The 27,148-nt window shown below is 38.8% G+C and overlaps 1 protein-coding gene across 3 annotated transcripts in view; it reads right to left on the bottom strand.

The window, feature by feature from the left end:
- Positions 1-27,104, bottom strand: part of ZNF512 (zinc finger protein 512) — a 29,280-nt gene extending 2,176 nt beyond the window's left edge. The window contains exons 1-13 of one of the 3 annotated variants that reach the window (XM_069582863.1): positions 26,871-27,104; positions 26,294-26,352; positions 17,601-17,687; positions 16,591-16,686; positions 16,241-16,324; positions 15,461-15,585; positions 14,858-14,944; positions 13,857-13,955; positions 13,099-13,266; positions 10,198-10,392; positions 6,912-7,013; positions 5,967-6,029; positions 4,399-4,497 (exon numbers count right to left, since the gene is read on the bottom strand). In XM_069582863.1, the coding sequence (XP_069438964.1) occupies positions 4,399-4,497; positions 5,967-6,029; positions 6,912-7,013; positions 10,198-10,392; positions 13,099-13,266; positions 13,857-13,955; positions 14,858-14,944; positions 15,461-15,585; positions 16,241-16,324; positions 16,591-16,686; positions 17,601-17,687; position 26,294 (1,206 nt within the window). In that variant the 5' untranslated portion in view covers positions 26,295-26,352; positions 26,871-27,104. Of the gene's footprint in view, positions 1-4,398; positions 4,498-5,966; positions 6,030-6,911; positions 7,014-10,197; positions 10,393-13,098; positions 13,267-13,856; positions 13,956-14,857; positions 14,945-15,460; positions 15,586-16,240; positions 16,325-16,590; positions 16,687-17,600; positions 17,789-26,293; positions 26,353-26,870 lie in introns of all 3 variants that reach the window. The other 2 variants (XM_069582861.1, XM_069582862.1) reach the window with 2 other exon arrangements.
- Positions 27,105-27,148: the final 44 nt, after the last annotated feature.

Here is a 27,148-nt window from a genome sequence, read left to right as displayed (position 1 = left end):
TGTAAGGGATCTACAAAGTCTGATTACTTAGCATCATCCCACCCATTCCTCTCCTTTTGAAGATCTCCTCATGAAACATAAAGCATTTGGCTATAGGGGATTTTTACTTCAATTTTTAATTTTGCAGCCAGACCACCTAAGTATAAATCTCAGCTCTGTTTCTAACCATGTGACCATCAGAAAACTACTTAACCTCTCTGAGTCTCAGTTTAAAAAATTAAGGGCTGGAGGAACTGGAACCCAATGAAGAAGTATTCCTGCAAAAGAAAAAAACCAAAACAAAACACAGAAATAAAATCAACAAAATGTCAACCTAAATCAAGAAATCTGCTCAGTCTTCTAGCTCTAATTACCAATTCATAGGAAACAGCAGAATAGAGAATCACTGATATAGGAATGCAAACAGCCAAGTCCAGAATGTGAGTAAACATAGGTGACCAAGGGCCTGGTTTCTTAAATAATAGGGGAAAAGAAACACCTACATTGCCTGATGAGATTGTCACTAGCCATGTGTCATTAATAAGCTCTTGAAATGTGCTGAATCCAAATTGAGATAAGCTATGTAAAACACAGTAAATTTCAAAGACTTTCTGTGAAAAAAAATGTGAAGTATCTCATTAATAATTCTGTATTGACTATCATGTTAAAAAGACAGTATTTTAGATATATTGTGTTTAAATAAAATACAGTATTAAAGTCAATTTCATCAGTTTTCTTTATACATTTAAAAAATGCAGTTAGTAGAAAAATCTGGATTACACATGTGGCTCACATTATATTTGTATTAGATAGCACTACTCTAGATTAAAACAGACAAATACAAGGACTTCCCTAGCAGTACAGTGGTTAAGACTCAGCACTCACAACGCAAGGGGCACTGATTCCCTGTTCGGAGAACTAAGATTCCCCATGCCATGTGGTGAGGCCAAAAAAAAAAAAAAAAATCTAGAACAAAGGTCCATATATTGCATTTCTCTATTTTATTTTAATTAATTCATTCATTTACTTCCTTCTTTTTCCTCCTGCAGTGGAAGCACAGAGTCTTAACTACTGGACCACCAGGGAAGTCTGGTTTTAAATCTTGATTGGAAAAAACCAAATCTGAAATAAAATGATGAGACAGTTAGGGAAGTATAAATAATGAGTACATATATGATGATATTAAGGAATCTTTGTTAAGTTTTAATGTGTGATGATGGTTGCAGTCATGTATTTTTAAAAGTCCTCATATTTCTAGACACAGGTTGAAAGAAGCATTGACAGGTAATATGTGATATGGACATTTGCTTTAAAATAAGCATAAAAGGACAAGAAAAGTGGATGCAATTATCAATGACACCAGATGGGCCCCACAGAGGACTGTGAAAGCTGTTCATTACACTACTCTGTCCACTTACATGTTTCTGAACTTGTTTAAAAAAATGTAGCCTAAGAAAGTGAGGCAAAATGGTAGGAAAAAGGTAAACATGTTTACCATAGTACAGAGTTCATAAATATCATCATAAATCATTGAACAAATGCTTGGGAGCAAGGCCCAGGCTAAGTGAAATTTGTTGGTTCCAACTTTTGAGGAAGAAACTGGAGAAACAAGTGAACTACACAAAACCATATTTTGTTAGGAGATAATTATCTTTCAAACACCTCCTGTAGCATAAAAAGTTATAGTATTATTCAAATAGAAAATAAGGACTGGCCTTCTTGAAGAAATCTCAAATGTGGAAAGCGATTCCCAAAGCTTCAACCAGTAAAGCAACAGGAACCACAATGGATGACACTAACTGAAGCCCAGAAAAACTAACTGAAGTCCAGAAAAACATCTATTTCTGCTTTATTGACTCTGACAAAGCCTTTGACTGTGTGGATCATAAGAAACTGTGGAAAATTCTGAAGGGGATGGGAATACCAGACCACCTGACCTACCTCTTGAGAAACCTGTATGCAGGTCAGGAAGCAACAGTTAGAACTGGACATGGAACAACAGACTGGTTCCAAATAAGGAGTATGTCAAGGTTGTATATTGTCACCCTGCTTATTTAACTTATATGCAGAGTACATCATGAGAAACGCTGGGCTGGAGGAAGCACAAGCTGGAATTAAGACTGCCGGCAGAAATATCATTAACCTCAGACATACAGACGACACCACCTTTATGGCAGAAAGGGAAGAAGAACTCAAGAGCCTCTTGATGAAAGTGAAAGAGGAGAGTGAAAAAGCTGGGTTAAAGCTCAACATTCAGAAGATGAAGATCATGGCATCTGGTCCCATCACTTCATGGCAAATAGATGGGGAAACAGCGGCTGACTTTATTTTTCTAGGCTCCAAAAGCACTGCAGATGGTGACTGCAGCCATGAAATTAAAAGACGCTTACTTCTTGGAAGGAAAGTTATGACCAACCTAGACAGCATACTGAAAAGCAGAGACATTAATTTGCCAGCAAAGGTCCGTCTAGTCAAGGCTATGGTTTTTCCAGTGGTCATGTATGGATATGAGAGTTGGACTATAAAGAAAGCTGAGCACTTTAGAACTGATGCTTTTGAACTGTGGTGTTGGAGAAGACTTTTGAGAGTCCCTTGGACTGCGAGGAGATCCAACCAGTACATCCTAAAGGAGACCAGTCCTGGGTGTTCATTGGAAGGACTGGTGTTAAAGCTGAAACTTCAGTACTTTGGCCACCTCATGCGAAGAGTAGACTCATTGGAAAAGACCCTGATGCTGGGAAAGATTGAGGGTAGGAGGAGAAGGGGATGACAGAGGATGAGATGGTTGGATGGCATCACCGATTCAATGGACATGGGTTTGGGTGGACTCTTGGAGTTGGTGATGGCCAGGGAGGCCTGGAGTGCTGCGGTCCATGGGGTCAGAGAGAGTCGGGCACGAATGAGCAACTGAACTGAACTGAAGCCCACATGGCTAAGAACTATTACATGTGAGGGCAGAGAACTGCTGCAGGGGCTTGCTATTTTTCCCCAGCAGGCCAATAGTTTCTTCAGTAAAATATGCCAAGAGAATGCACACTCTACTCCTTGAGCTTTTGCAATAACGGATTTATTCTATAGTAAACAAATTCTCTGTTCATCTGGACTCCTAAAAACTTTCCCCAAGAGAAAACTCTTGACCTTCTGAACTTAAAGCATTTCCAACTTTTAACATTTTAATTTTGAGAAGTTACAGACTTTCCACAAAAGTTACAATAGTTCAATGACCACCTAGACTGACCAATGTTACTCTCTCTTCCCCTCCTTCCCTCCCTCCAGCTCTCCCTTTCTTCCTCCCTCTGAACCATCTTCAGTTTAGTTACTGACATGAAACTTTATTCCTAAGCACGTCATGTATCTGCCTAAGAACAAGGGCATTCCCTGCATAACTACAATACAGTTATCACATTTTGGAATATTAACAATGACTATCACTTTGTAGTATAGTTAGTATTCAAATTACCTCAGTTCTCTCAATAACATCTTTTACATTGTTTCTATGCAGTATTTCAACAATATTCAAAACATGTTGCTCAAAGATGTTGGAATACCAGAAAACAGGAGTATAGACATTGCTGTGAAACAAGAATTCCAAAGGTGTAAATGCAGTTGTCAAATGCCTAGTTTAACTAGACTTCAGGTAATCAGAGGGCTTCCCAGGTGGCTCAGGGGTAAAGCAGGAAACACAGGAGCTGTGAGTTCAATCCCTGTGTTGGGTAGACCCCCTGGAGAAGGAAATGGCAACCCACTCCAGTATTCTTGTCTGGGAAATCCCATGGACGGAGGAGCCTGGTGGGCCTCACTCCATGAGCTCACAAAGGAGTCAGACACGACTTAGCCCGTGCATACAAGTTAATTAGAAGAATCAGGGCTGTTCATAGCCACAGTTATTTCAAATGCTTTCATGAGTGAGTGTGTGAAAGTCACTCAGTCGTGTCCAACTCTTTATGACCCCATGGACTGTAGCATGCCAGGCTCCTCTGTCCATGAAATTCTCCAGGTTAGAATACTGGAGTCAGTAGCCATTCCCTTCTCCAAGGGATCTTTCCAACCCAGGGATCAAACCCAGGTCTCCCACATTGCGGGCAGATACTTTACTGTCTGAGCCACCAGGGAAGCCCCAAAATACAGGAGTGGGTTGCCATTCCCTTATCCAGGAGATCTTCCTGACCCAGGAATTGAACCAGGGTCTCCTGCATTGCAGGTACATTCTTTACCAGCTGAGATACCAAGGAAGCCCAAATGCTTTCATAGAAAAATACTAGTCTACATCTGATTTAAGGAAGTCTTTTAACTCTAATGAGTCCAGTAGACCCTTTAGTTTTTCTTGAAAGTCCCAGCCCAAAGTCAATCAAAAAATCCACATGCCCTTGTGACACATCTTCACAAGATCATCAAATTGTGGGAAAAAAGGAGCCTCACCTCAGCATGGACAGAGTTGATGTGATACTTGACACCACTCTCTGACACAAATTCTTTCTGACAGAGAAGACACTTGTATTTTCCAGCCACAAACGTTCCCTATTTTCAAGAAAAACAAGCATGACTGGTCAATTTAGGAACAAATTTAGGAAAATCCCAAATAGTAATGTATGTATCCATGTGTGTGTGAGTGTGTCTATACACACACACATATATATGCATACATAAATTTACAATATTGAAAAAATACAATTTATTGTTTGAACTCAAATCACCACCCAGCACTTTAAGCCTATCCTAAGTCACACCTACAAATAATGGTTACAGCACAAGTAAACTGCTAATTCAGGAGATAAGCCAAGTTAGTGCCAGCAGAGACCCTCCCTTCCTCAAAGTACGGAGAAGACAACATGCTAGGTAAAAGTTAAAGTACACCATTACATGTTAAATAGTTAATACTACCCTTCCAATAAGCCACATATGCTACCTGGGCAATGGATAGGGACTATTAGAGATGAAAAGAGAAAATACAACTTCAGCAAAGTGAAGAACAGCAATATATTCAGGAAAACTCGTTTGGGTATACTATCACCATAATACATCTATTCTAATGCAACTCTATACCAAACACTGGCCCCACTAAGCCCCCAACACAATCTGAAGTTCCCTGATTTTATTATGTAAGATGTCACATTCTTCTATTTTCCCTATGTCTTCCACTTCCTTCCAGGTTTCTTCCCCTAAATGACCAAACTCCTTAAGTTCAATGAGGGACCAAAACATAATTCTTGCCACTAGAATCAATCCACTGCTGTAAAGAATGCCTTGGTAATCCAGAATTAGAAGAGCGCCCTCCATAAGACCTAGCTGAATGACTCAAACTAGGATCAAGATGACAAACCCCTAAGCACTCCTGCACAGGTCTGGTTTGGGAGCCTACCACTCCCTTGTTAACCTTGAATTAAGACTTCTCTCCCCTCCTGAAGTTTCAGGTTTCCATGGTGCTCATTTTGTGTGAGCAGATACTGCTGAATAGGAACAGAAAGTGGCAGCAATCCCAGGGCTGGTTGGCTATAGGGCCCCTGGGTCAACATGGAAAAGATTCAGTGAGGTGAATGGCTGTGAACCTGACATTCAGGGATCCCACCTCCCATCGCCGGAAGACAGTATAGTTCAGATGGCTCTGGAGATCTTCACCAATCTAGATAAACACATGTTAAACTGATTCTAGGAAGCTGAAGGCCCAGTAAAGCAGGACAGGCCCAGTGTAGCATAGGCTCAGGTGGAAAAAGTTAAATCCCTGATAGGCACTGAGAACTATGTATTTTTCTCCAAATTTTTTCATTGATATGACTTATGGCTATTTGGGGCTATTCTGCATCTTTGGCATGCCCTGGTATCCCACCTAGTAACAGACAAGAATTTTTGGGACACACACAAAAAAACTAAACCAGTCTTTGAAGATAACAGACAACAGGATAACTAGCTGTTCACCAAAACTGAATTCTCTTCCATGTCAGACTATTTTAGAGGTCATGTTCAGATAAATAGTTCAGAATGTTACAAACCAATGTACAAGAGCCCAGGTGAGCTTTAAGACCAGATACACTACTGTAGACAGCCTCACAACCCTGTAAAAGAGAAAAAGAAAGCATGTGAAGATGACACCAAACAGCATCATTTTCTTAGCAATCTGGCCATTCACATTAACCCACACTATCCTTGGGAGGAAGAGGTCAAATAAATTGCACCACAACCACACAGAGACATATGCAAGCCAGAGAACAGAAGAGGTAAAAGAAAAAGAGATAAGCAAGCTGCTTAATAAAGCTTAAAACATTCTCTTCTCTGGTGCTTTTCCGATACTTAGAAACACACAAAAAATTGCATGCTCAGGTTTTGCAAAAATTAACTTTCTCTAGTATAAATGTCTCTCGTATATCTACTCCTCCCCAAAGCACTGCATATGCAATTGCAGTTGATTAATGATGGCAGGAAATTCTATGCCACTTTTCCAATCAGGAAATGTGTCATACACCCTCCCTTTGAAACTGCGTAAGTCTTGTGATGCCTTTGACAAACAGCATGCTATGAAAATGATGCTGAACAAATTCTGAAGCTAGGCCTAAGAGATCTGAGCTTTTTCTTTATGTTCTTGGAATATTCTTCCTGAGAATTCAGTCACCATGTATCCTGCTGGTAACCCAACTACAATGCAAGATAGAGAGGCCATATGGGGAGCCAATATCCCAGCTGAAGTGGCTGCTTAGAAGCCATTCAACACTCAGAACTTCCAGCTAAAAGCAACCCATAAATGATTCCGGCTGATACCATGTATTAATACAACTGCCCTCTGAGTGTGGACAGAACTGGTGATTTACAGAACTGTTAATAAAGTAATCAATGTTTTAACTTTTTAAGATTCACATGCTTTGTCACAAAGGAATAAATAACTGAAACAACAGCAGATACTTGATCAACATTTAATGACTAGATGAAAGAGAAAGAACCACCTGGTTAGGACACTGAATGCGATGATACTTCTTGATATCTGACTTCCATTTGTGTAGTACTTCTTGGCTGAAGGTCGGTAGCCCAGGACGAGTATATTTTAACTATAAGACAGGAAACATTTTATTGGAAGAACTTAACTTTCAACCAAAATATCCCATAAGTAAGAGAATTATGTGAGCTCTTCAGGTCATGTAATTCTGGAGTTATAGAAGTATATTTTCATACACAAAAAACATGGCACACCAGGCCTCCCTGTCTATCCCCAACTCCCAGAGATTGCTCAAACTCATGCTCATCAAGTCAGATCTTAAGATCCGACTTAAGATCTTAAGGATCTTAAGATCCTTTTAAGTTCCTGAAACATATTATGTATGTTTCAAAACACTGCCTACTGTTTTGTCTTAAAAATGTTTGACTTTTAACAGAAGACAGGAGACTTTCAGATATAACATTTCATCTAAAGTTGAAAATAAAAAAGCTAGTGACAGAGCATTACACAGTAAAAATATGTTACAAGAGAGAGAAAGCAATACAGATATGTCCTCTCTATATGTATGTATACATTATACTCAAGAAATATATATATTATATATTTAATAGAAATATATGTATATAGGTCAAAAGATAGAAATCAAAATGTTAACAGAAGTATTCTCTGCGTGCTAGAATTTTGAGTGATTTTTATTTTATTCCTGCTGTCTGCAGGAATATCATTTTTCTTCAATGAGATTATGTTAATTTTTGATATTTAAAAAATTCTAACACCAAAAACTTAAGGTTCAACCTGAAAGAATGTGAGAAGACTCAGAGAACAGAACATCTACTATTTCCTTATACTACAAAATTAGAATTATTCCCAGCACTTTCTTTCACACGTTTTGACACCAGTTGGTCTCTTCTTACAACTGTAACTGGTTTCCAGTGACTTTTTTTTTGACCATGCTTTGAGCCATGCAGGATCTTACTTCCCCCAACTAGGGACTGAACTCAAACCCCCTGTATTGGGAACACAGAGTTTTAACCACTGGACCACCAGAGAAGTCCTTTTAACTAGTTTCCAGAAAAAAGTTTTAACTTCTGCAGAGATCGTTCTTACAAAGTTCTTACAAAGTTCAAAGTTAACAGACAGTTGCATTTCTGGTGAGTAAAGAATCCTCCTACTTGAAAAATCAAAGAATCTGAAAGGAAGCTGATTCTTTGAGATAGAAAGACAGAACCAAGTCTGTAGAGGTAATAGAGGAAGTAAGGAAGGTAAACTAAAGAACCTTTGATAAATCAGAGTACAGAACTGGTTGTTAATATTTGCTTTATGTATTTAACAAACAAAAATGGAGAAACTGACTGTAACACAATATCAGCATGGGATTTTAACACCCCATTTACATCAACAGACAGATCATTCAGACCAAAAATCAATAAGGAAAAGTCACCTTAAATGACACATTATACCACATGGACTTTATATATTAAATATATATATTGCATCCAAAAGCAACCAAATACACAGTATTTTTATGTTTCATGTATTTAACAGGTTTCCCCGACGGCTCAGCGGATAAAGAATCTGCCTGCAATGCAGGAGACGCAGGTTCAATCCCTGGGTCAGGAAGATCCCCTGGAGGAGGAAATGGCAATCCACTCTTAGCATTCCTGCCTGGAAAATCCCATGGACAGAGGAGCATGGTGGGCTACAGTCCAGCTGGATACAACTGAGCATGAGCACCCTGAGTGAGTATCTATTTATAATTGTTGTCATGTACTTCGCTTCTTGTTACAGTCTTTAAGTTCTATTTTGTCTGATATAAGTACTGAACAACTTTCTGTTTCCATTTGCATGGAATACCTTTTTTCATCCCCTCACTTTCAGTCAGTCAGATATGAAATGAGTCTCTCTTAGACAGCACATATACAGATCTTATTTTCATATCCATTCAGTCATTTTGCCTTCTGATTGGAATATTTAGTCTATTTACATCTAAAGTAATTATTGACAGATATGTACTTACTGTGTTTAACTAACTTTTCTCAGGTTATCTATTCTTCTTTGTTCCTTTTTCTTCTTTTGCTCTCTTCCCTTGTGATTTGATGACTATCTTTAGTGACAGTTTTGGATTCCTTTCTTTTTTTCATATTTATCTATTGCAGATTTTTGGTTTGTGGTCATCAAGAGGTTTACATATAGCAACCCTTGGAAGTAAAAGTGTTAGTTGCTCAGTCGTGTCTGACTCTTGGGACCATATGGACTATAGCAAGCCAGGATCCTCTTTTCATGGAATTCTCCAGAAGGGAATACTGGAGTGTGTAGCCATTCTGTTCTCCCCGGGCTATTACCAACCCAGGGATCAAGCCCAGGTCTCCTGAACTTCAGGCAGATTCTTTACCATCTGAGCCACCAGAAGAAACCCAACAACAAGCCACATATAAACATATACTTGCTGTTCTCTTGAGTTTGAAGGCATTCTAACAACCCTGTATTTTTATTCTACCCCCATCAAATGTTTTAGACATATTCTACATCTTTTTGTTTTATATATCCCTAAGTCCCTTTAACATATCTTACAAAGCTGATTTAGTGGTGCTGAACTCCTGTAGCTTTTACCTGTCTTGTAAAATCTTTTCTCTCTCCTTCAAATCTGAATGACAGCCTTTCTGGGTAGGATACTTGGTTGTAGGTTTTTTCATGGCTTTAAATATATTATGTCACCCCCTTCTGGCCTACAAAGTTTCTGCTGAAAAGTCAACTGATAGTCCTGTGGGAGTTCTCTTGTACATATTCAGCTGCTTTGCTGCTTTTAAGATTTTTTTTCTTTCATTTTTGGGCTCACTACCCCCAGTCAGTGCAACTCTATTTTTAGTATATAAAATGGTGTTTTGCATAAGCTTTTATTTGGGAAAAGAAAGTAGGTGGGAAGAGGAGGTCTACTGCTATAAAAACAAACTGAAACAAATAAGAGGAGTTCTTACCTAAACTAAATATTAAACTACCACATATGAACTAACAAAGTAGAAACACACTGGGCAAAGATCAAACAAAAATCTGGGAATTCAGGTTCCCCTGGAAGTAGTCTAAAATTAAGAGAGCTCCTTAAAGAACTTCTGAAAAAGACTATCACTCTAGGACCTATATGAATTCAAACACTAAAGCTGGATCATATGTACTGCACCTCCGAGAATAAAGGAGCAAAATACTGTTTGTCATGTAATTCAAATATGTTTACCTTTCTGCGTGTAGTAAGCACAGTATCAGACGTGACGGTTCAAAATTAATACAAGTTTCTGCCTCACCTTCCGATCATCAGGTACCAGATCCTGAAGCACCTTTCTCTTAGGCCATTCCTTGGCCAGTTCAGCAGAGGCCAGTTCCTGCAGGTGGTATACAGCTATCTTGGCAGAACGCCTTTGAACTCGGCCTCCACTCTTTGACTCCAAGCTCATGTCCTTCAAGCACTCTGGCTGTCCTGACTCTGGAAAGAAGGATATCTGCAAGAATAAGACATAGTAAAACACAGGCCTGAGAAATGGTTTCCATTAGAGCCAGTGATTAAAGGCTGTCCTTCCTGCCCTAAAAATCAAAATAACTCTTTACTAGCTTGTTAACCCCTAGTACCAAGCTCCACCATCTTAATGCATATTTTACTGGTAAAAAAGCTTCTTAGCAGGATAAAATCTCTTGTGTTGTAACAAGTGGTTAAAAGTCAAGACATACGCATACAAAAAGAAATAAACATGCATCATAGCCCTAGATATAAACTATAAAAAGTACAAAAATTCTAGGAGAAACCTAGGGAGAACATTCTTACGATCCTGGGCATGATGGGTTCTGATGTGTCCACTTCGTTAGGCTACTGTCATCAGTTAATCAATCAAACATTAATCTAGGTTTAATTTTAAGGTAAATCTAATTCATGTCCATAGTTAGCTGACTTTAAGTAAGACAGGTGTGACAGAAAAAAAGAGACAAGAAAGATTCCCAAGGTGAGAGAGACTCAATACTGTTGCTGACTCAAAGACAAATGGGCCCATGAGCCAAAGGTTGCAGGTGGCCTTCAGAAGCTGAGCACATCTCCCAGCAAGCAAAGAAATAAGGTCCTATACCTGCATGGAACTGAATTCTTGATTGAGTTTAATGAGCCTGCAAACAGATCCGCCCCTCAAGCCTCCATAAAGGAATAGTCCTGCTAACACTTTGAGTCCAGTCTGATGAGGTTCTACGCAGGGGAACCAGTTGAGCCTGGACTTCTGGCCTAATAAACTGTGAGATATTACACTTATGTTGTTTAAGCCATTAATTTTATGATGACTGTTTCAATGCAGCAAATGAAAATTATACATCGTACTGAGCAAAGATATCTTAGCTATAACAACAGCATTATCCATGAAGGGAGAAAAAAGACAAACTGAACTTTATGAAAATTAAGAATCCTGCCCTTTGAAAATCACTATAAAAAATGCAAAGACAAACTATGACCAGAAGAAAATATTTATAAAACATGTATCTGCTTAAAGACTTGTGTCCAGAATATATTTTTAAAAATTCAAAATATATTTAAAACTTAAAAAAAGTGAAAGTTGCTTAACTGTGTCCGACTCTTTGCGACCCCATGGACTATACAGTCCATGGAATTCTCCAGGCCAGAATACTGGAGTGGGTAGCTGTTCCCTTCTCCAAGGGATCTTCCCAACCCAGGGATTGAACCCAGGTCTCACACATTGCAGGCAGATTCTTTACCAGCTGAGCCACAAGGGAAGCCCAAGAATACTGGAGTGGGTAGCCTATCCCTTCTCCAGCAGATCTTCCTGACCCAGGAATCGAACTGGGGTCGCCTGCATTGCAGGTGGATTCTTTACCAACTGAGCTATCAGGGAAGCCAGGCAAGAATACTGGAGTGGATCGCCATGCCCTCCTCTAGGGGATCTTCCCAACGCAGGGATCAAACCCAGGATTCCCGCATTCCAGGTGGATTCTTTACCTTCTGAGCCACCAGGGAAGCCCTAAAACTTATTAGTAAAACAACAAATACTCCAACAATAAAATGAACAAAGGATTTCAAGAGACTCTTCACTAAAGAAGAAATTTCACTAAAGACTGACACTGCCAATAAGCACATGAAAAGACAGTCAACAATCACTAGTCATTAGGGAAGTGCAAATTTAAAACAGCAGTAAAATACCACTATATACCTATAAGAATGGATTTCAAAAGTGAACCTGACAATAGCCAAGAGTTGATAAACATGCAAAGCAACTAAAATTCTCATATGCTGCTGGTGAGAAAATGGCTCAGCTGCTTTGGAAAAGTTTGGCCGTTTCTTATAAAAGTAAACATACATTTATCATATGACCTAGCAATCCCACTCCTAAGGTTTTATTTACCCAAGAGAAATTAAAACTTATTTTCATACAAAAACCTTTAAGTAAATATTTACAGGAGGTTATTCCTAATTGCCAAAAACTAGAAAAAACTCAAATGTTCTTCAACTGGTGAATGGATAAACAACTTGTGAAACATCCTAGACAGAATGGAATCCTAGACAGAAACAAAAAGGAATAAACTAATGATACATGTAAGACATGGACAAGTTTCAAATGTATTACGCTTAGGGGAAGAAGTCAGACCCAAAAAGGTATATACTGTACAACTTCATTTATATAACATTCCAAAAAAGGCAAAATTATATGGACATGAAATGTATCAGTGGTCAGCCAGCTGGGAGTGGGAAGAACAACTGACTACAAAACTCTTATAATGTACACTAAAAAGGGTGAATATTAATGACCATATCTAAACTATACTTTGAAACTTAGTGCTAAAAAGAAACATGAGGTGGGGGAACCTAGAAATGTAATGAGGAAAAGAAAAAGTCAGGACAAGAAAACTGGAATAGAGGGACTGAACCAGCTGGATAGAGTCCCATAAAATTTCTAGCTAAGGGAGAATGCCTTATGCTTTAAAAATATAGTTTAGTTTACTTCGACCCAGACTATACAATAAACTTTGATTTCTCTAACCTAATAGTGATCAAACAGCAGAAAGAAGAGCACAAGAAACAAGGAAAAAGAGAACAAACACATTCAGAATAAAAGGAACTACAAATGAAGAACCAAGGATGTAAGGAAGATGTAGCAGCAAAGCAGTCACCACAGAATAGACCCCTAAACAGGGCCTGGAAAGTAATCAGTACTCACAGGACCATGCTCTGACCTCAGGTGATACGCAAGTCCAGCCTTCGATCTATATGGTTTTCCACAGTGGTGACATTTCAGGGTCATCTTCTCCAGCTCAGCAGCCCCTTTGCCACATTTTCTCACATGGTACAGATATCCCATGATGCTGGTGAAACTACTAGAGCAACTCTGAACACAGGAGAAAGGCCTATATTTTAATCTTACATATTTTGATATGACCTCTAATTTCTAAAGAGCCATATCACACAACTAGACCCTCTGATATTACTAGACCCTCTCCAACATTTCTCATCGGCACAACCCTTCCTTTTCCCTGGCCCAACTGCAATCCTTTCTACCATCAAGCATGAAATTCAACCAATTTAGTAAGCATTCAACAAACTACAACTGTATACCTCCTCTGTGTCAGAGCTTCCTCCTTGATCTATGATCAAACTCCATCCCAATACCAAATACCCAGCAATATCAAAGTTTCTCACATGAGGTTACTACGATCCTCTTTATCACACAAAAAAGAAAGGATGACAAAGAAACTCCTTCAAACAAAAGGAAAAGGGAGACACACACATTTCTGGGATGAGAAAGAAAATAAAAGAACTGTTAATGAGTTCAGGAGATCTTGAAAATCAGAAGTCACTCTATGCTGGAAGATGACACAAAACCAGGTCTGTAAGGGAGGAGGAGACATGGGAGCAAGTAACAGAAAGACACTGACTTGAGGCTCCAGGTAGATGGAGTTCCTGTCTTTGGGCTCTTACCTCACGCATGCATCTCAGCTTTCCCAGTCTCTTGAGAACTGTTCGGAGACGTTCCCTCTCACTTGGCTCATCTATTTCATCTCCAGCCTTTAAGATGGGCTAGAAAACAAGAGAAACAAACAGGCAGATGATTCACAGAAAAAAATTCCATGAGAAGAATCAAGGACTGGACTAGAACCTAAGCTGATGATCACAAAATCTAAGTTATCTGACTCCTGGCTTTCTTCATCTTCTCCTAAACAGTAAAGTGAATGTAAAGGAACTAAGAGTTCAAAGCCTCTATCTCCCAGGATATGAACCTTTGGGCTAACCTAATATTAAAAAGCAGAGACATTACTTTGCCAACAAAGGTCCGTCTAATCAAGGCTATGGTTTTTCCAGTGGTCATGTATGGATGTGAGAGTTGGACTGTGAAGAAGGCTGAGCGCTGAAGATTTGATGCTTTTAAACTGCGGTGTTGGAGAAGACTCTTGAGAGTCCGTTGGACTGCAAGGAGATCCAACCAGTCCATTCTGAAGGAGATCAGTCCTGGGTGTTCTTTGGAAGGAATGACGCTAAAGCTGAAACTCCAGTACTCTGGCCACCTCATGCGAAGAGTTGACTCATTGGAAAAGACTCTGATGCTGGGAGGGGTTGGGGGCAGGAGGAAAAGGGGACGACAGAGGATGAGATGGCTGGATGGCATCACCAACTCGATGGACATAAGTTTGAGTGAACTCCGGGAGTTGGTAATGGACAAGGAGGCCTGGCGTGCTACAATTCATGGGGTCACAAAGAGTCAGACACGACTGAGCGACTGAACTGAACTGAAACACACAAACACCTCAAATACTTCCATATCCACATTTCATTGTATGTAACTCTTCTATCAAAAGGATCTCTTCTTCCTGACACCCCTATGAAGTCCCAGAGCTTTAGCCATCTCCACTGGGGTGTCTACACTCATCCAAGTAAAGACATCCAAATATCACATGTTCATGAAGGACAGAAGACACTCTTACCAAGCTATTATGATTTGCCATGACGTGATACTTCATCCCTGCTAGTGAACGAAGCTGTTTCCCACAATGATGACAAGTAAACATTTCCTACAAGGGAAAAATGCTGCTCAGTGCCAAACTGTTCAACAAAGAAACAGAATGTCACAAAGTCCTATGCAAATGCTCTCACCTGTATCTTCATTTCCCAAATTATACAATAATAACGAATCTCAAAATCCCCCAAATTCACTGTCATGTCCTCAAGGGCAAAAAGGTAACGGCTACACATTTTTAAAATAATAAGAACTACCATTTACTGAGTGCCAGTATTTGTCAAGAAATGGTACAGGCACTTAGCATGAAGTACTTCTTTTTTATCCTCATGACTTACACAGGTAGTAATAATTGTTACTTTATAAATGTGGAAATTGAGGTCCACAAATGAAAAGCTAAATGACCCAACAAGTAAGTGGCTGAATGACGATTCAAACCAAAGTCTGTCAGACTCTTTATGACACAATGCTGCCTCTTCTCCACAATAATCAGCATATCCAACACAGTGCCAGAGGTTTCAAGTTTGGGTAAAAATTCATAAGAGTTATGAAATGCCACAAATTATCTAACCTGTTTGCAGTTTTCCATGTGTTTCTTTAAGCCCTCTATGGTCTTTCTCCCCACTGCCTGGCAGGTAGGACAGGAGACACTGCCTTTATCCACAATTTCTAAGTACCACTGCTCCTCTAAACTGCCTACAAAGGAGAGAAAGGAACACTTATAATTTGCAGTATTCTCCAGAAACAAAAAGCACAATCTCAGACTTTAGGAAAAGTATCATAAAGTGGCTCTTTCTCTTCCTGGGGGAAAGACTCTTATTTTATATAACTTCTAGAAATAATTTTTTTCTGACAGTGAAGAGTTTCTGAAACTCCTACTCAATTCCCATGACAAAAAACCATCCAAGAACCACTCCCAAGCCCAGTGGCTTATAGAAATGGACAGTAATTTTTTTCCCAGTTTTACTGACCTATAAGTGACAATGAGTAACATTTTTCGTAGCAGCATGTAAGAATGGGATATGTAACTGAGATATGTAACAACCAGTTTGCTAAGTGTTTGTATGTGCCAGAGATTGATGAATGTTTTTTTATCCCATTTAATTTTCACAACAATTCTGACTGCTTTATTATTCCTATTTAGAGACAAGGAAACTGAAGTTTGCAGAAATTAAGAGGCAGGTCAAAGAATTAAGAGCCAAAACTTGAACGAACATGACTTATCTTCAAACCTATGTCCTTAGTAAGTGCCTCCCAAAGAAATGCTTTGGTACATCATTCCTTTACCAACAGCAACAACAAAAAAGACAGAATGAGAGAACCAGATCTCACAAAGCTTCCAAAAGCATACCTGCTGCATAAGCTGGTGGTTCCTTCCGAATACGGCGAGTCTGGGCTTTGGGATTAGGCTGAGCTTTAGGCCGCTGCTTCCTCCCTGATGCAAAACAGAAACTTGAAGCCTGATACATCACCTCTGCTGATCCTGCACTACCACCAAAATCTCTTCCCTCCTCAACACGCTGTGCCCCACTCCCTCAACCAAATGACTCCCTTAAGTCAAGAGAGAAGAAAAGGGTAAAAAATAAGGCAAATTCAAGGGGCTCAAAAGTGCTTAAGGGCCAAAACCTAAGGTTCCTTTCACCTTCAAAGAACAAAACCTAGGCACCCAGGGAAAAAGAATTAGCAAAGTGACTCCCTTACCATAAAGTTTATGCTTCTTCTGAGGAAATTCTCGATAGTCTTCATCTTCTTCCTGCCTGGGTTTCCTTTTTCCTTTGGTTGACACTCCACCTGACCCTGAAATAACACAAGAAAACAAACCAAAATCTTAGTATGGTTTATATGTGAACATCTGGGCCTGCCTCTAAATCATCAATCACAAGATCATGAAAGGAAAAAGATCATCAGCGAGCGAGGCCTCAAGAAGTGTTGGTAAGTTTTTTAGGGAAGTTGATATAACTTTCCATTAATTGACTCAACCTCCCCTTTTCCTCTGTACTGTTCGCCATTTCAAGTGATTCATTGTTCCCTGTGAATAATAAGGTCCTTTAGGCAGTGTGATTTGTTTGATCCTGATTTGAGGCTAACTGTCCAAGACAAAGGGCTCCTAAGAACCCTTCAGACTATAACCACAAGAAAATTCTACTTAGAATAGCCCTTTCACCACCAGCCCCTAAACCTTCAACAGAGGATCAAACTAGAACAATGGGAAAAAAAGTTCAGTTCATATGAAAAGGAAAGGTGATACCAGTATGGCCTAGAGAAATAAGATCTGCAGACTTTCACTCAGAAAAATAGAGGAACAGTTCATGAAACTAACAGTATGTGACAGCCTAACACCTTCAAAAATGTCAAGGGAGTTCCCTGGCTGTCCAGTGGTTAGGACTCAGTGCTTTCACTGCTGGGTCCTGGGAACTAAGATTCCCACAAGCCGCATAGCACAGCCAAAACAAAATTCAATCACTAATAAGAAACATATATGTGGTACTTAATACTTTAAGTCATTTACAAAAGCTACCTCAAAATACTAGAGAAAGAAAAAGCAACCCACTCCAGTATTCTTGCCTGGGAAATCCCATGGACAGAGGAGCCCGGTCTACAATCCATACGGTCGCAGAGTCAGACAGGACTTAGCGACTAAACCACCACCTCAAAATATAAGTAGAGAGTTCTCTGTCTTTGGAATAAGAATAAGATAATAATACTCATACCTTCTACATGGGAAGCAGCAGCTGACTTGATCCTTCTCATTTTCATCCAGTAGGTAGATTTTCGGAAAGATGCTGGAAAATCACTCACTGGTTCACATGAAGAAGCAGATGATGAGCCGCTTAAGGAGTCATCATGAGGGATAGTGTACTGGAAACTATTATCCTTTATGGAGCATTGGTTCCTGCTACTAACATGACACAAAGAGAAATACCACAAAGGAGGGTCTGGGATGAAGTTCCTATTAATTATATTATACCCTAAGAAGATAACCAAGTTGGTTACCTGTGTAGAAAAACTAAGAAGCCTGATAATAAAAACAATTTAGACTGTAATTTTCTAACAATTAAAATAGTTGGCCTGATACAATACATACAATTGTTATTATACTTTGCTGTCATCAGAAAGAATAAGCACTCTCCATAAATGATCACTTTATAGCCAAACTAGGTATTCTTTCCTAAATTAATCAAAGAAAAGAAAGTAGTAAAAGTAACAGGGTGTTTGATGACCCTTCAGAAGATCCCCTGATCTATAGGAAGGTATATCGAGGTTTCTCTATTTCTCTGGCAGAGGGACAGTAACCAAATAGTACCCCTGAGAATAAAGAAGGAAAAGAACAGTTTGTAGGCTCTAGTCTGATTCATCTTCCTTTTCCCTTAGCCTTGGCCCTAAACCTTGATGTCAGGGCACCCTGTCTTACTTCAGCAACATGATACTTAGATTTCATAGCTAAAGGAAGGGTGCTATCTTATCTGAGTTACACTGGCCAGAAATCTGGTACATAGCTAGATCCAAATTTCCAAATCTAAGACCAGTCACTTATGTAGTTAACAAACATTACTGAGTAGCAACACAGTATCTTCTAGGTGGCTCAAAGTGTGGTAGAGTAGCAGTTCTCAAACTTCCGTCCAGGATCTCTGATACACCCCCTTTCCAGCCGTGTGAGACCTGCCTTAGATTCATGGTAAAGGCCACTCTGGATGCTGTATGAAAAAATGACCCACAGAGGACGAGTGAATGAAAAGAGAAGAGTTGGCAGTTTGTTGCAACAGTATGGGTAAGAGATGACAAAAGCTTAAGCTTGAACTTGAACTAAAGTTTTGCAGTAGAGATGACAAACCAACAAACTCAAGACAATACTTTGGAGGTAGAGTTGGTAAGAATTACACATACAGGTCTAGGGTAACAGGGAGTTAGAAGCAACACTGGTGATCATTCTTAGGGGAAAAAAAAGTAAAATGTGATACATGCTTACTACAGAATACTATGTAGTTGTTAGAAGCAATAAACTATCTCTACACATCTACGAACATAACTAAAAAGCATATTGTGGAATGAAAAAAAAGAAACAGAACAAGACCTACAGTACAATGTCAATTCAGTAAATTAACAAATACACAAATAGCACTAGCTATTTTACAAGGACTCAACTATTTAAGGACAAATATCAAACTTGTTAGTACGGCTGTCTCTGGGAGGAAGGGGACAGACATGGGAATTGGAAAAACAGAAAAATAACAGGGGCTTACAATGTCAGTATGTTACAAAAAGGGAAAAATGATTCTCAGCTCTCTGTACATGAGGTCCAATATGACAGCTTTAATATAGAAATGTCCCACTTTTGCATGGTGGCATACGCCCACTATAGCCCATTCCTCCTGCTGAATACAACTAAAAACTCTGGACCTCAAAAAGTAAACAAAAGCAGGTGGATTGTGCAGAAGACTTAAAACTCGTAGAAGTGAGTTACACAGGTATGCTTTCTAGTTTTTTTTCCCCTCTCTCAAGTGGCTTTGCAATATGATGGGCTCCACCTGCAGACCGGCATGGACAGGTTAAATTCCAGTAGAAACTTTTTGGTCTTAGAATCCATGAAAAGGGGTCTCTATACACTAGAGAATGTGAGTGAATCACGGAGTAAAGGCAGGCAACGAAGGTAATCTCATAATTCTGTGTACAAATCCACACAAATCACTGCTTAACCTGAGCTACGTATGTATGGAACATAGTCAAACCAGCTTAGCAAAGGCTTTGAAAAGTGTAATAAGATTTGAACAAAGCACACAAGTCTCAGACTAACCCCTGAGTTATCAGTGTGAAACAGATCCAAACCAATGTATTAAAAGATTGGAAAACTGAAAACAGGATTTGAAAAACCTTAAAAAAGTCTAAAACTAACCCCTAAGCTCTAAACCATCATAAAAAAGACACAAAGAAAGGAACTAAGACTGAACCAACGCCTTCAGAAGCAGGACAGAATTTACGGTCTGAACCTAAACAGAAATAAAAACAGCAACAATCCCCAGAGGATTCTAAAAAGACCCACAGTCTACGCAAATAACATTGACAATCTTGAGAATAAAAATCCAAAATTATGCAGCAGACAAAGAACCCGTAAAATGCAAGCAATTCTTCAAGGACAGATGATAAACAGATGTCAGTTCCATGATGATGCAGATGATGGAATTATCCAAGACTTTAAAGCAGCTATTATAATTACACTTCATGAAAGGAAAACACACTTGAAATAAAAGAAAATGCAGGAATTATCAGCAGAAAAATAAAAATCATAAAAAAGAACCAAATGAAATTTAAGAACTGAAAAATAACAAATAAAATAAAAAACTCATTGGATGGACTAGTAACAAAAGGGAGATGACAGAGGAAAGAATCTATGAACTTAAGAAAGATCAGGAGAAATTATCTAATCTGAAGAACAAAGAGGGAAAAAGACTGAAGAACAGTCCACAGAGCCTCAACAGCCTGTGGATCAATATCAAAAGATCAAACCTAGATATAGTTGGAATCACAGAAGAAGAAAGAGAGACTAAGAAAAAATATTTTTAAAAAGGTAATGGTGGAAAAATCCCCCAAGTTTAATGAAAGACTTAAAATTTACAGATTCAAGGAGCTGTAAATCAAACACTCAATAGGATAAATTCAAAGAAAAATACACCTAGATATATCTTAATGAAACTGTTTAAAACTGAAGATTAAAATAATCCAGAAAGCAGCTAGAAAAAAAATGACATATTACAGAGAACAGTGATTCAAATGATGATTTTCTCAACAGAAACCAAGGACAGAAGACAGCACAACATCATCTTTAAGATCCTGAGAGAAAAGATTTATCAACCTGAAATTCCGTATTCAGTGAAAAATTACCCTTAAGATGAAGAAAAACTAAGAAAATTTGTCACCAGCAGACCTGCTCTGTGAAAAACACAAAGGGAAATAATTTCAACTGAAGGAAAAAATGATACTAGATGGAAATTTGGATTTTTAATACTGAAAAAAGAGTAAGAGAAATGGTAAATAGGTGGATAAATATTAAAAACTGTTTGAAGCAAAATTTTAACATTATCTAGTAAGGTAAATGTAGATGTAACATATACAACAGCTATAATTTAATAGTCAGCAATAGGCAGTTAAAGGAAATCTATATGGTTGTAAGGCTTCTACATTTAAGCAAAGTGGTTGGATATTAACTCTAAGTAGATGATGAAACGATAGGTATGTATATTGTAATTCTGAAACCAACCATTACCAAATCTCCCCCCCACCAAAAAAAAGGAGTGGGGAGTAAAAATAAAATAAAATAAAATGGAACACTAAACATTTAAATAATTCAAAAGAAGGTACACAGGAATAAAAAAACAAGGTAGAGAGAATAAATGGCAAACTTAAATCCAATCATGTCAATAATTAATTTAAATGTTTATGGCCTAATTACTCCAGGTGAAAGTCAATGAGAGAGTAAATAAAAAAGTATTTTAATATAGGCTGTCCACAAGAGGCACACTTTAAATATAAACGACATGTGGATTAGAAGTAAAAGTATGAAACGATTATACTATGCCATCAGCAAACATAGTAAGGCTGGAGTACCTATTTTACTATCAGATAAAATAGACTTCAAAGACAAAGAGTATTACCAGAGATAAAAAGAAACACTTCATAATAAAAATAACATTAGGAAGAGATAATTACTCATGGTACATGTCTAACAACAGAGGCTCAGAGTATACAAAATAAAAATGACAGAAAAAGAAAAGCAGAGAATTCTACAAATCTTAGCCACCTGATGAGAAGAAATGACTCATTTGAAAAGATCCTGATGCTGGGAAAGATTGAGGGCAGGAGGAGAAGGGGACACAGAGGATGAGATGGTTGGATGGCATCACCAACTCAATGGTCATGAGTTTGAGTAAACTCCGGGAGTTGGTGATGGAAAGGGAGGCCTGGCGTGCTGCATTCCATGGGGTCACAAAGAGTCTGACACAAATGAGGAACTGAATTGATTTGCAGATTTTTTAACAGATTTTTCACAATTTGTTTACAATCTAAGGAAATATATGAAACAATTACCAGAATTAAAAACGAATTTAGCAAGTGGCAGGATACAAGGTTAAAGTACAAAAGTTCAATTGTATTTGTAGCTGCTGCTGCTGCTGCTAAGTCACTTCAGTTGTGTCCAACTCTGTGCGACCCCAGAGACGGCACCCCACCAGGTCCCTCGTCCCTGGGATTCTCCAGGCAAGAACACTAGAGTGGGTTGCCATTTCCTTCTCCAGTGCATGAAAGTGAAAAATGGAAGTGAAGTTGCTCAGTCCTGTCCGACTCTTAGCGACCCCATGGACTGCAGCCTACCAGGCTCCTCCATCCATAGGATTTTCCAGGCAAGAGTACTGGAGTGGGTTGCCATTGCCTTCTCCATCGTAGCTGCTAGCAACAAGCAACTAGAAAATGGACTTATAAAAATAACAGCATTGACAATAACAAAAAACATAGGAATCTAAGAACAAATCTAGGAACCTAAAAACAAATCTAACAAAAGCCATCCAAGACCAACAGAATATTGTAGAGTAATTAGCTTCCAATTAAAAATTTTTAAAAAGCCATCAAGACTTTTACAATGAACACTACAACACAATGGTAAGAAAAAATGAAGACCGAAACGAATGGAAAATATGCTCATAAATCAGAAAATGCAACACTGTTAAAAATGGCAATTCTCCCTAAATCTACCTACAGATTCAATATATGTACCAATCAATACTCCAGCATACGTCCTTTTTTATTTTTATTTTAGCTTCTTTTTATAGATATGACAAACTGTAGAATTTATATTAAAAAGCAAAGAAAATATAACAGCTGAAACAATGTTGAAAAAACAAGAAAGTACATGACAACTGATTTCAAGATTTACTTTAATGCTACAGTATCAAGACAGTTCAGTATTAGCAAAAAGACAAACATATACATCAATGGAAAAGGATAACAGGAGTTCAGAAACAGACCCACACTATATATGTTGTTGTTTAGTCACTTAGTTGTGTCCGGCTCTTTTTGTGACCCCATGGACTGTAGCCCACGAGGCTACTCTGTCTATGGTGTTTTACAGGCAAGGATACTGTAATGGGTTGCCATTTCCTTCTCCAGGGGATTTTCCTGACTTAGGGATGGAATTCACGTCTCCTGCATTAGCAGGTGGATTCTTTACCACTGAGCCACCAAGGAAAACCATACCTATGTACATTCAACTGATTTTGGACAAAGGTGCAAAGGGAATTGAATAGGGAAAGGAAAATCTTTTCAACAACTAGACATACAAGAAATTAATATTGATCTTTATAGCACACCATGCATAAAAATTAACTCTAAATGAGCCACAGATCTGAATGCAAAACCTATAAAACACCTGGAAGAAAACACAGGAAAAAAATCTTTGCAATTAGAGGTGGCAAAGTTTCCTTAAATAAAACACAAAAGGCACAAAACATAAATGGAAAGAATGATAAAATTCTTTTATTTTTAATGATAAATTTAAAACTTTTGCTCTTCAAAAGATACCATTAGGAAAATGAAATGCAAACCACTGCCTTGAAGAAATAGTCAAGATATATGTAACAAAGGAACTGTACTCAAAAAAAAAATTTTTTTAATTAAATAGTAAAATAGTGAGATGAAACTTTTTTTTTTTGGTGGCAAAAGACATGAACACACATTTGACAAAAGAAGATATATGAATGACCAATAAAACACATAAACATGTTTTATATCATTATTCATCAGGAAAATGCTAATTAAAACCAATATGAAACACCACTATACACCATTAAAGTTGCTAAAATTAGAGACTTACTTTCATACACTGCTGGTAGGAATGTAAAATCATACCACCAACTTGCAAAATAACTTCTCAAAAAGTTAAACATACTCCTGACATATGAGCTAATCAACCTAAGATGGTAAATACCATCTTAATAAATACATATTAAGTATTTATCAAGAGAACAAAAATATCTTTCCACACAGAGACTTGCACATAATGTTCACGGCAGTCTTATTCTAACACCCCCACACTGAAAATAATGCAAACATCTCTCAGGTAGATGGCTAAACAAATTATGATATATCCATAAAGGAATTCTTTTTAGCAATAAAAACTATTTTTCACTCAAAATCATTATTCTGAGTGAGAAAAATCATGCAAAAAGAGGACATAGTGTCTGATTTCATTTATGTAAAATCCTACATGCAAACCACTGAATAGTGACAGAAAACAGGTCAGTGGGTGTCTGGCAACAGGAGTGGAGGGAGGAATGAACTGCAAAGGGACAGGAGAAAACTTATGGGAGGCAGGGAAACTTATCTTGATTGTGATGACAGTCTCATGGGTACTTACATTATGTCAAAGCTGAAGGTATCGTATACTTTCAATATATGCAGCCAACTGCACTTCAATTATACCTCAGTGAAGGTATAAAAAAAATTTAATGGTAATAGGCAGTCCTCTAGGGCCAAAACCCACCATACCAAACAATGGGAATAATCTCTACCAGAAAAACTTGAAAGTATCAACAGGCTATAAAGAGTCAAGTCCCATATGACTCCTCTTAGAAACATCCTCATAGGAATTTCTATACTGTCAATGTTGGACTCAGACATACCCAGTTCCCTGCTCATGAATAAGCATGAGTATAGTGACAAATCAATAGTTTATATGTCAGCGTGATTAACACCTTGAGGATTAAGTCAATGTGGATAGGGAATTCTCTCTCCAGGTCTCTTATTTTTAAAGCACTCAACAAAAACAATTCTCAAGTATTTTACAGTATGTATCAACTCAGGGTTTATTTATTTTTTATTATTTATTAAAAACCAGATTAATATCAAACTTCTTTTTCCTGGGGCTTCTGTGGTGGCTCAGTCAGTAAACAATCTGTCTACAATGCAGGAGACCTGGGTTTGATCCCTAGGTTGGAAAGATCCCCTAGAGAAGGAAATAGGAACCCAGCCCAGTCCAGTGTTCTTGCATGAAGAATTCCATGGACAGAGGAGTCTGGCGGGCTACTGTCCATGGGGTCTCAAAGAGTCGGACACAACTGAGGGACTTTCACTCACTCATTCACTCACTTTCTTTCCATAAATATGACAAGAAAAAGCTTTTGGCTCCAACAATGGCTATCATAATGGTAGTGACTTTAAAATAATTTGTTGTTTAGTCTTGGCTTCTTATCACGAAGATGAAAAGTTTAACCTATTTCCAACTCCTTTCTGATCTACCAAGAATTTTTAAGAGCCCATAGTTCATTCCCTAGGTGAACAGTTATATTTTAATTAGAAAAATATTTTAAGTTCATCTCAGTATCACCTGCAGCCTTTTTTTATTCTACCCAAACCTTACACACTGATCTTTTCCACATTTTCATCCTTTACTCTTCTAGTCTCAATTCTCACCAGTAATTCTCAAACTTCACAATATCCTAGGCCAGTTAAAAATAGGGATTCTGATTATCAATGGATGAGAGGCCATTAATCTTTACATTTCCTAACAATTACCGATTTGCTATTCCATTAAAACCTTTTACAAATTCACATTATTTCTTCTAAAAAACCAACAAAAAAAATCCTTTTCCTTATGGTTAAATCCATTATTCCTTGACTTGAAAGTCTGTTTAGGAGTGATTTGCTCCGGCAACCCTTCCCTTCCAAACATCACTCCCCTTCCCAAAAGGATATATACAATTCTTGAAATAAAAATATTTCATTACACAGTATTGTGTTGATCTCCTTGTGTTTTTCATGTCTGTATATCTAACCTATCACACAACTGGCACAAAGCAGATATTTAATAAATGTTACATGAAGGAATTAATCCTTTCTGAGTATCTCCTGAACAAGAATTTGTTTTGTATTAACGAATATGGAAACGCTTAGCGCATTCAGTATACAATATAACAAACCAGCCTTGAAGCCAAGTAGTTTGAAAATATAAGTACTTATTCATTTTCATCAGTCCTTCCCAAGTTCATCAATGTATTCATGAGTACATACATGACGTCTAAAGAAAGGCAGGGCTACAGAGTCACACATTCCATTTTTATTATAATCCGTACTTTTTTTTTGCAAGGGACGTTTTCCTCCCCCACACCAAGATTAGACCTGCACTGTCTAATCAGATGGCCACTAGCCACAGGTGGCTATTTAAATTTAAGTTAATCAACATACAATTTAAAATTCAGTTTCTCACTGCTACTAGCCACATTTCCAGCGCTCAAAAATGATACGTGGCTAGTGGCTATCATACTTGACAGTGTAGATACAGAATATTTTTATCATCACAGGAAGTTCTATTGGACAACGCTGGCGATACAATTATAAATGGACTGCAGAAAACCTCACTTACTTCTTAGCTCCCACGATCCTCGTGCTCCTCTGCTGCTTAAAGGGTGTGGGTCCCGGGGTCTAGCAAATGGTAAGCACATAAATGAGTGTATGCTAAGGACCTCTGAAACTTGCCCACAAAAAGATGAATCCCCCTGCGCCAAGAACTGAAGCTCTCCCGTGGCTACTACTGCAAACCGAAAAAGGCAAGACTTTTTAGGAAAAGTGCGCCGCCCTACCTACGGGGTCAAGGCAGGTGACAACACCAGAGCCTTCATCTCTTCCATTCTCAAAGCCCTGGTCCAAGAAAGACTACACGGGAGGCGGAAAGACAGGACAAAGGATATGGGAGACATTGGGGATGTAAAAGGAATAGAGACTAACGGTAACCTGAGAAACTTAGTCCAAGGGGGGGTTGGGAACGGGCAGCAGAAAGTGGGGGGGTAAATACAGGGGCTCATAGATCTGACCTAGAAGGGTGGGGCCTACGCCGAGCTCTGAGAAAACCGACTCTGAGCAGGGGACAAAAGCGAGGCACCGCGTGTGGCGCGCTCGACAGCGCTACCCCTAAAGCGTAACGGTCAAACCGAGAAACTCACAGCGGGCACTGCACCGAGTCTGGAAGACATCACTCCCTCTCCACGCCTAACAAATTCACCCAAGGGCTCCGGCCAGACCAACGCCACTTCCGCTCTCCTCTCCGCTCCCGGATGTGGAGTCGGGTCCGCGAGCCCGGTGGCGAACGTCTACTTCCGCCTAGCTGCTTCCGAGGGGGCTGCGGCAGGGGGGAGTCACGTGACTAGCCCCCCTTTCCTCTGAGACCCCGCCCCGGCAGTGCGCGGTGGGACCCTGGAAACTGGGGGTGGGGTTTGGAGCG

Source organism: Ovis canadensis, chromosome 3 (genome assembly GCF_042477335.2).
Source record: "Ovis canadensis isolate MfBH-ARS-UI-01 breed Bighorn chromosome 3, ARS-UI_OviCan_v2, whole genome shotgun sequence".
Taxonomy (NCBI): Eukaryota; Metazoa; Chordata; class Mammalia; order Artiodactyla; family Bovidae; genus Ovis; species Ovis canadensis.
The sequence above is the reverse complement of the archived record's forward strand: the minus strand, read 5'-3'. Positions and strand labels throughout refer to the sequence as shown.